Source organism: Poromitra crassiceps (assembly GCF_964638095.1).
Source record: "Poromitra crassiceps genome assembly, chromosome: 4".
Classification (NCBI taxonomy): domain Eukaryota; kingdom Metazoa; phylum Chordata; class Actinopteri; order Beryciformes; family Melamphaidae; genus Poromitra; species Poromitra crassiceps.
The window spans coordinates 4,414,406-4,424,405 of NC_139626.1; the positions used below are offsets into that span (position 1 = coordinate 4,414,406).

Consider the following 10,000-nt stretch of genomic DNA (forward strand, 5'->3'; position numbering starts at 1 on the left):
GTGTGTGTGTGTGTGTGTGTGTTAATGAGCAATAAAGACAGGTTTGCCCTTTCACATTGGCGATGCCATCATTCCAGGTTAGTCTATTTATATCTGTACTGTCACCGCTGCCTACATTAAACACTACACTAAAGAAAGCTGGGTAGACTGTGGAGAGCTGATCCAGAACAACTAATAGACTAAGCCTGAGAGAGAGAGAGAGAGAGAGAGAGAGAGAGAGAGACACCGACTGCAAGGTGAAATCTGTTAACTACTTTTGTGACACCATTCTGTCAGGCCAAAAGCTTCAAAGTAAAGTGCAACAAATTTGCTTGGGAAATAGTACCAACCTTAACATGAGAGACTTTTTTTTCTTTCTGTAGGAAAGCAAGCTGTGAGCAACTACTGTGTGTAAATTGATAAGTCTTCTTGACCTCTGCTGCCATCTAGTGGACAAGACTATTTTTTTCTTTTTTTTGTGTGTGTGGGAGTGTTGGTAAATGTAGTGGAGGGAGAGGAGCCCTGCGGTGTTAATTAATAATGATTTATTATTAATTAATAATTCACACAGGCTGTAAACCCTCAGACAGTCCATGTGAATTATTAATGCCACAAACACTAACCTCTCTGTGAGCTTATTGATATTTTGAGTGCAAGCCGAATTGTAAATACATGTCTGGGTAGTGTAGATGTAGTGTAGATGTAGTGCAGAGTAATAGAATAGATCTGATCAGTGTGTAGTGGTTATAATTCAATGAGGCATCAGTGATGGGAGGTGCCAAATTACATACCCACTCTCACCCACGCCACTTTCCTTAACATATATCACATTTGATGGATTGGTAAATGTTCTATGTTCTATGTTCTATGATGTGTTATGTGAATGTAGATGTTTTTTTGGCCCATGTTCTTTGCCTTAAGAGTAAAAGTATCATTCTGAAGAGGACGATGACAATAATAGTGATTTGGGTTTCAATTTGGCCTGTTATACAATATTTGCTCTATATTATATTTTAGATAGGGATGCACCGATCCACAATTTTTCACTTCCGATCCGATTCCGATACCTGAATATGGATATCTGCCGATACCGATATTATTCCGATACCGATATTTTTCTTGAATATACAGTATAGGCAAAGATTTGGCCAATTTTTTAATATGCCTTGCAAAAAGCAGACAAAATTAAGAAAATATACAAGGCAAAGAAGGATACTATTATACATGGGCAAATTACGGCCAGCGCCCCCTGTGCGGCCCGCGCTGGAATTGCAAAAAAAATTATATATATATATATATATATATACTGTATATATATATACCGGTATATAAAAAAAAAAATCTTCCAGATCCGATCCGATTCGTGAATTATGTCAGTATTGGCACCAGATACCGATATTGGATCGGATTGGTCCCATCCCTAATTTTAGACACTTTGACAAACTTGTACACTAAAAAACTTGTACACCAAAACTGCCTTACCTTTGCCAGAGACAACTTCTGTCTCAATCCGCCATCGAAATCCAAACTGTTGGGTAAAGATAAGAAGAAGAAGAAAAGTAAATTAGCAAACTAGTGTTAATAAGTAAGTAAGTAAGTTTTAGTTGACAATTTAAAACACACATAATACTGCTTCACAGAAGACAGACATTATGAAACGTAAAAAAACTGCAGACGATTAAAACACAACAAAGCCACAGGCTTATTTCCATTGTGGTCCTCTGGGGGAAGGGGTGGATGGCTGACAAGATTGTCAGGTGCAAATACAATACTCACGCACTCACAATACAGAAATACACATAGAAATTTACATAATAGAGTATGAAGTTAGAAAGTATAGTACAAAGTTAGATACAAGATACAAAGTAGTAACGTAGTAACTATGTAATAATGTGCTAAGTAATAATGAAACATTTCAGCATATAGTTAATGTTTTCCATATAGATTTATTTGTGTGTTGTCAAGCCTCACATATCAAAAACCACTGATCAAATGTAGAAGGAGTCTCTTGCGCTTCAGCCCCGCCACAGTGGGAGGTCGGTACTCTCAGAACAGGACGGTATGATAAAGAAAGGAGGATCCTGGAGCACTCAATTCACTGGAAAGTGATTTTAATAAGGTGCAGTGACTAACGCTTCGACGCACAGCGTGTTCATCAGAGTCAAAAGACTCTTGACTCTGATGAAGATGCTGTGCGTCAAAACGTTAGTCATTCACTGCACCTTATTAAAATCACTTTCCAGTGAATTGAGTGCTCCAGGATCCTCCTTTCTTTACCACTGATCAAATGTTGACTAAACTTGTAGGAATGACGCATCTCGGCACAGCGTTCACCATCATTAGGCCAATCGGATTCATTTGCAAGGATAGCTGAAGTTTTGTATCAATTGGACTTAAGGTGTAGGGGAGAGTTAGCTTTTCAAACTGTGAAGGCGCCTCTATCAGGCCAACCAGTGTAACGTTCATGTCCTTAAAGATAGAACAGTGTAACGTTCATGTCCTTAAAGATAGAACACAGTGTAACGTTCATGTCCTTAAAGATAGAACACAGTGTAACGTTCATGTCCTTAAAGATAGAACACAGTGTAACGTTCATGTCCTTAAAGATAGAACACAGTGTAACGTTCATGTCCTTAAAGATAGAACACAGTGTAACGTTCATGTCCTTAAAGATAGAACACAGTGTAACGTTCATGTCCTTAAAGATAGAACACAGTGTAACGTTCATGTCCTTAAAGATAGAACACAGTGTAACGTTCATGTCCTTAAAGATAGAACACAGTGCCAGAATGTTTAATGGGTTAAAGATTCTGATTTCTACTTCTACCGCCCCCATTAGGCCAATCAATAGAATTCTCTAAACAGTGTGGATGCAAAGATGCATGGACCCTCCAAGTCTGACCTCAGATATCACATTTGATACAGCCCGTTCCATTGGCTCCATATTATCTTTAGCAAAAAAATAAAGTCCAGACACTCTATTGCTCTTCCCACGGTGAAGCATTGCAGCAGTGTAGCTGTTAATAAAGACACCGTGGAGCATTAGGCAGTGTGCAGACTACTTTGATTTGCTTCATTTGTCTCTGTCCAGCACCTGGGACTGATGATTTGTCTCTGTCCAGCACCTAGGACTGATGATTTGTCTCTGTCCAGCACCTGGGACTGATGATTTGTCTCTGTCCAGCACCTGGGACTGATGATTGGGATGTGTGTGTTTTCTCAGTTTTTCTCTCTGTATACTTTTCTTACAACACATTCTGTAGGTGGATTACTTGTGGTAGTAGCTATGTCCTATTGTCTGCTGCTTCCTGCAACAACCCAATTTCCCCAGGGGGTGTCAATAAACTGTCATCTAATCAAATCTAATTTCCCAAACTGATACAATAACATATTAACAATGCCTCTGGTGCTGCATCGACAGGCCTTTTCCTACTTCTCAACTCTGTATTTTAACACTAGCCTCAGCCTGCCATCAAAACACATAACCTACAAACCCATGGGAAGGATTGTGATCATATGCAACATTATGCTATATTGTTAGTTACAGTGTAGCTGAAATGTTATACTGTACTGGTTCACAACACAACCTAGTAACAGCATGTAGCACAAATACACTGTCAACACATGAATGTCAATGCAGTATCAACATCTTTTATTTTTGTATGGTGTTTGTTGTTTCAGCATTTTACTTTGGTTCAAACTTCAAAATGTTCAAGCTAGTATTACTCAAAATGCTTACTAAATATCAGGCACCAGAAGCATTCACACAGCCTGTCCTTTGTGCACTGTATGTGTTATGTTGTTTTATGATGGCTAAATGTCTACAGCTGCACCTATTTCTGTTGTTTGTTGTATGACTATTTCTTAAACAGGGTAACCAATCAGTCAGTCAGTCAGTCAGTCAGTCAATCAGTCAGTCTGACTGTCAGTCAATCAGTCAATCAATCAATCAATCGCCCATTCATCCTACCTTGTTTTCCTTGTATCTGCTGAGGTCGGCTATGCAGTACTCTTTAAACAATTTGTCATAATACTTCTTGGCCAACTCCTTCTCCCTATGACAGAACAAGACCAGCAGAAAAGGAGAGGACAAGATTGGAAAATGATATATCAATAACTTCACTCATAAATGTTCAAGTAATATTGTTAAAAGCATTGTCTGAAACTAATATTTTATTTTATTTACAACAAGCAGCAGCAGCTAGTGCATTTGGAGTTCCACCGCGGAATTTACTAATTAAATGAAAAAGAAATGAATAATTCCTTTAAAGCCAAAGACGTTTTCAGAACAGAATGATCAAACAAATTGAATATTCAACACAGTCTGAATATTACAATGCTTGTTCAAATTGAGAGATTTCCCAACCACAGTCTAAATCTATTAGCATTTGACCGGTGGCTTGAGTTCATTTCAAGACCTGGTTACAAATCATGTCATATCTTACACATGTTACTGAAAAGGTATTAATGTAGGAGAAAAAGAAAATACAATGACGTCGCGCAAGCTTCGAGCTCTATACACAACTGAGTTGACTACTTGACTTGATTACCATGTCATGTCTTCCTCATCCTCGTCCCTCCAGAGGAAGCGATGGTTCTCACGCACCACATCCAGATCGGTCTTGTCTTTGGCGCTGAAGAAAAGGTGAACAGAGGAGAAAGGTTAGGATGACTTTTGAATGAGTGCTACTTGAAGTCAGATTCAATATGTCATGCATGTGATGGCACCATGAGAGAAGCTTGATCCCGAGAGGCACAATACTCACGTTGAGCGCTTCAAGTCGGCCATCTTCCCTCCATAGTAAAGTATGTAGTCGCTGACAAACTTCTTATGTCGCTCAAACTGAAGACGTCTGCTTAAGGTAGGCCGCTCTCTTTAAATGTTGACAATTACATGGTTTGACTCTCCTACTGCTGCATCTCTCTTGCTATTCATTTTCCCATCTCTCTTCACAGTAAACTTTGAAGACTGGCAGAAATTTGCTACACTACACTGCAGTTTTAATGTGTTTTCAGGTAACTGTTCTAAGGTACTGAGACCAACAAGAAATAAACCTCTATGTTACATGATGGTGTTGTGGTAGCCTGGTAAAGACCATCCTGATAACATGATTTCACAATACATATCCGTCTAGACTCCAAGCCGTCTACAGCTATTTCTCTGGGTGGGAGTACTTGCTTTGACAGGCAACTCCTTCAGCCAATCAGCATCGCCAAATCTATCCAAATCCACTCAGACTTTTCCGCCAATAAACTCCGCTGATGCATACTCGTGTTCTTGTTTGATTGGCGTTATTGAGTCTATGTCTGCAATAACTGCACTGTGTTTACTCACAGATCTGGATGGTTTAGGAGGCTAGTGTTGTGGTGCTGTTCTTTAATAGAAAAATAAATCACATTACAGGACCCAGATGGCGATTGGCTGATGGTGCAAGTTCACAAGGTGGTTGAACTTTTTTCTGTTCTTTCCGTGTTTTATCATATTTTATCAATCTGTTTTATCACCTTACCTCTGTGTTTTAGCACTGTGCTAATTAATTAAAGGATACAGCATTCAGCGATATCAGGTGAGCTCTTCTGTTTCTGGCTTCCTCTCTGAAAAGCAGGAAACAGGAAGTACAAAAATAATCAAGGTGATATCACTATCATTTCATGAGTGTGAAAAATTTAAATACATACGGTCGGTACAGAATAAGTAGCAGAGAAGAACCAATGTATTCATGAATTGCTCATTCATTCATTGTTTAATGCAACATGAATAAAGTACAAACATTATCTGTAAGGACAATGTATTAAAATGACCATGACGGTAAATGTTTGAAATAGCCTTCATGAAGTAAGTTGAACGTAACGCTTAGTTTATCATAAAGGACAGTAAGGACAATGGGATTAATGCAGTAAATTAGATGAATTGCAGTGTGAACAAGTAAAATACATGTAATTAAAAATGTATAATGCTCATTTTGTTGTGATGCCAGGATAAGAGAACAATTGTGACCATGAATACCTACTGAGATACATTAAATACATAAAGGAAGAGAGCACTAATCTTTACCTTAGTGTAAATATGATGTTTTATTGTACACTACCTGTCCGTTTCATTAGAGTGGAAACTCCGGTGGGCCACCTTGGAGTGTCTTCCTTTCTGGAAAGGCTTCTGTAAGATTTCATCCTCATGTTTCCTGTCAACAGAGGCACAAATTCCTAAATAAATGGCCTGCAGTCTCTACACTCATCAGTCTAGATGTGAGCTATACATATGATGTGACAATAAGCCTGATACATCAGCTTTTGCATGTAAATCCATGTCTTTTTTACAGGCATGGAGTCACAAATCAAGAAAATAGTGTAGTTTTAGCATTTGGTCAGCTCAGATGTCATCCTTTAGCTAAGCAAGGTTTGACTATATTATGTATATTAGAAACATAAATAGTCTTCAGTCTAATTTATATATTTATATAATCTCCCATTTTACCGTTTAAGGCCTCTCTGTGAGGACTCTCCTTGTCCATCTTCATCACTGAAGTCGGAGTCATAGCCACCTCCACCATGCACCTGAGGAAATACAGCAGGAAGTCTGTCTGTGCTGGTGCCATGACTGATCAGCATGCACTACGTGTATGTGCGTGCGCCCTTGAACACACACACACACACACACACACACACACACACACACACACACACACACACACACACACACACACACACACACACACACACACACACACACACACACACACACACACACTGGAACTACTGGCCTAACAGCAAGTCATGCTCGATAAGTTTACAACGTTAAACTGGAAACATGCAGGCAAGTAAGTAGTAAGCTAATATTCCTGATTACCCATCTACTGTAGCTAGCCAGCTAACAAGCTAACTGTCTAATAATAACAAGGAAATGAATCATGTAAATATGTATATTTTCTGATCAAATCGGATAGCTTGGAAAGGGGGGGGGGGTAAGTTAGATCGGTACCTTTACAAGATTATCCATGAGTTTTCACCGTTTTCACTCTCTCCACTGCCTTCTTGCAAATGTTTACAAAAACAACCATAGGAGAGTCGCCAGTCGATGACATTGCAGCAAACGCGGTATGATGACGTCGAAGTAGACCGCGCATGATTTCTATTCGCACATAGGATAAGCAATAACCACGCCCTGTGGCGCCGGGATTGGCCAGGAGCATTGGGACTAAAGCACCTGGGGTTTTTCATCTTTTAAAATAAAGATGTTTAAAAAACTATTGCTTGTTACATTTTCAGTGCTGTACCTTTTCTCTGGGTAAGAATTGAACTTGAAATTAACGATATGATACATTATATTATATGAGCTATGAACGTGAACACAACACCGTTTATATTATTGCATGTTTTTGTAGATTGTGTACATTGTGTAGATTACAATTATTATGCTCATTATTATTATTATTACTATGCTAAGGAAGGTAGGTGACAATTAATTTCAATGTCCGCTCTCAATGTCCGCTCTCCGTTCTCAACGCTGGGCTGCGTGCCCTCCAGTGTTGCTCCTGGCCAATCCCGGCGCCACAGGGCGTGGTTATTGCTTATCCTATGTGCGAATAGAAATCACGCATTACCGCCACCTTCTGAATTCTAGTAGTTCACACTACACAGTAGACAACAAAAAGAAAAGAAAAGAAACGATTTCCTCCCAACAACTTCAATTTGTAATATTGACCATTACTGTCACCCAGACTCACATGTCTGAGTTTTCTCAAAAGCTTCTCTCAGTATATTATCTCAATCTTTTCCAGTTACATTACATCCATCACATCCAGGAACTTCCTGGCAGCATCCAGCCACATCTCTTCTTCCCTGTCATATCAACAGCACAGTTTATCACCATGGCAATGAATGCCAAGAATTTCTTCTTTATTATTATGATTTATTAGTATTCATTATTATTAATAATAATAATAATATTAATAATAATTGATTATATATACACATGTTATTTATTAATTAATTATTTATGTATAGTATTTATTTATTTGTTTATTTATTTATTTATTATTAAATGAGGAAAAACTAGGCTAATTTGAAGATTGTTTAGTCTTAGTTTATTTAAAACTGAGTAGAAATCTCTGTCGTATGGATGCAGTTTGTGCTTGTGATAGGATATAGTTGCTAAGTTTATAATACCTTGTCGAGCTTTCTATATTTTTTTATCCCCTTAGCTTATTGTGCTGTGCTGTTTGTGATATTTTGCATCTTTGTAACATTTATAGCATAAATCTATTTTGTAAGCGATTAGCCATGAGAACTGCTCCACAGATGATCCTAATGAATAACACTATTGAAGATCAGACATTGATTTCCACTTACTTAATGACCTAATTGCAGTGACTGATTCGGCAAAAGATCCTATCTTCCACATCCGCTGTGAGCCTGAGAGAATGCGTGTAGGAGTGAAGAACTGTAAATGTGGAATAATGCTTCTATTATTCGTTTTGAATGCTACTCTTCGAATATGCAGGGTGGTAGGGGTGAAAGTCTTGGAACAGAAGTCCAGTGTTTCATGATATTTTGACACCCCACTGAACTCAACAAAGACCATGCACTGTGGGGGGGGGGGGGGGGGGGGGTGCAGTGTGGGACTGGGAAGAGAGGAAGAGAAAGTGTCTGAGGAAATACTGAAGAGTAGCCTCAACCATTCTCTGCAGCTGTTGTCTGAAAGATATAGCCTATAGCTCAAAAGTGATAAGCAGGCTATGAAGGACCATTTACCACACCTTTTAGTCTGACATAAATGTCTATCATGTAGTCATGTGTCATTATAGTAAGTAGCTTGTTCTATAGGCTATATGAGGAAATTGGTTAATATTTTGGAGGCATGGAGTTCATGGTGTAACAGGATATCCATATAGGCTATTTTATATTATTATTATTATTATTATTATTATTATTATTATTATTATTATTATTTATTTTGTTTTGTTTTATTCTATTCTTATTTATTGATTTACTTTTTACTCACAATCAAGGTCATTAATATGCCACAGCCAGTGAAGTAAAGAGGCAGCATTTGAATGAGAGAGGCAGGTGCATTTGCACAGATCCTCATGAATAGCCGCTTCGCATTAATAGCCATGGCGGCTCCGGAGCGCGCATAAATAATAGCTGGCATTGCTGATTTTAAAAAAAAGCGCACCTAAGTGCCTCCCCCTCCCTCTCTCTTTCTCTCTCTCCATCTCTGAGATATCTTTCTGTCTCCATATGTCCCCCTCTTTCTCTCTCTCAAGGGACTTCATGCTTATTTTCTCTCTCTCTCTCTCTCTCTCTCTCTCTCTCTCTCTCTCTCTCTCTAGCTCTCTCTCTCTCTCTCTCTCTCTCTCTCTCTCTCTCTCTAGCTCTCTCTCTCTCTCTCTCTCTCTCTCTCTCTCTCTCTCTTGGCTGCAGCATTCACAAGACAACTTAGAAAACGGAATAAAGAACGCCTTTTTTAAACAGACTTTTCTTTGAGTTTTCCACTTTTGCCACAAGAGAATGACGAACAAGATATGTTATTTTTATGAAATAGTCGTGATTGCCTTCTTTACCATGTTTTGTCTGTCCTGCATTTCTAATCCTGCGCTTTGCAGAACGAATCGGCTGGACTGGTGCCTTCCTATTGAGACGCAAGAAGCATAGACACAAGCCTGCCTCGGAGCGCACTAAAACCCAGGCTCCTGTAGCCTAATAAAAAGAAATATCCTCCAAAATAACAACAAGAAGAATATATCCCCCTGAAACGTGTTGGGTCACATAGCTACTAAGCTACGTAGCCTATTAGGATTTTTTTGCCGAGAAGTTGATAGGAGTGCCAGTGGAGCGGGACAGACGGAATGGGACAGCCGGGCAGAGCAGTGAGGAGACGGGGAGGATGGAGAGGATGGACAGCGCTGGTGTGGCTGCTGGCCGCTGTCAGCCTGGTGCTGCAGGCGGAGGGCAGGCGGCTGAGGCAGCCCAGATGCCCGGCGGGATGCACCTGTACTAAAGACAATGCCATGTGTGACAA

At 39.3% G+C, this 10,000-nt stretch overlaps 2 protein-coding genes across 3 annotated transcripts in view; one reads left to right on the forward strand and one right to left on the reverse strand.

Annotated features, from left to right (window-relative positions):
* Positions 1 to 7,028, reverse strand: part of fra10ac1 (FRA10A associated CGG repeat 1) — a 43,059-nt gene extending 36,031 nt beyond the window's left edge. For both annotated transcript variants that reach the window (XM_083634540.1, XM_083634539.1), the window contains exons 1-8: positions 6,959 to 7,028; positions 6,455 to 6,534; positions 6,069 to 6,161; positions 5,529 to 5,574; positions 4,746 to 4,822; positions 4,530 to 4,613; positions 3,950 to 4,034; positions 1,462 to 1,507 (exon numbers count right to left, since the gene is read on the reverse strand). In XM_083634540.1, the coding sequence (XP_083490666.1) occupies positions 1,462 to 1,507; positions 3,950 to 4,034; positions 4,530 to 4,613; positions 4,746 to 4,822; positions 5,529 to 5,574; positions 6,069 to 6,161; positions 6,455 to 6,534; positions 6,959 to 6,976 (529 nt within the window). In that variant the 5' untranslated portion in view covers positions 6,977 to 7,028. The remainder of the gene's footprint in view (positions 1 to 1,461; positions 1,508 to 3,949; positions 4,035 to 4,529; positions 4,614 to 4,745; positions 4,823 to 5,528; positions 5,575 to 6,068; positions 6,162 to 6,454; positions 6,535 to 6,958) is intronic.
* Positions 7,029 to 9,821: 2,793 nt separating this feature from the next.
* lgi1b (leucine-rich, glioma inactivated 1b) overlaps positions 9,822 to 10,000 on the forward strand; it is a 15,712-nt gene continuing 15,533 nt past the window's right edge. Inside the window, exon 1 of the mRNA XM_083635706.1 lies at positions 9,822 to 10,000. This exon is cut by the window's right edge and continues 45 nt beyond it. Coding sequence (XP_083491832.1) covers positions 9,828 to 10,000 — 173 coding nt within the window. The 5' untranslated portion in view covers positions 9,822 to 9,827.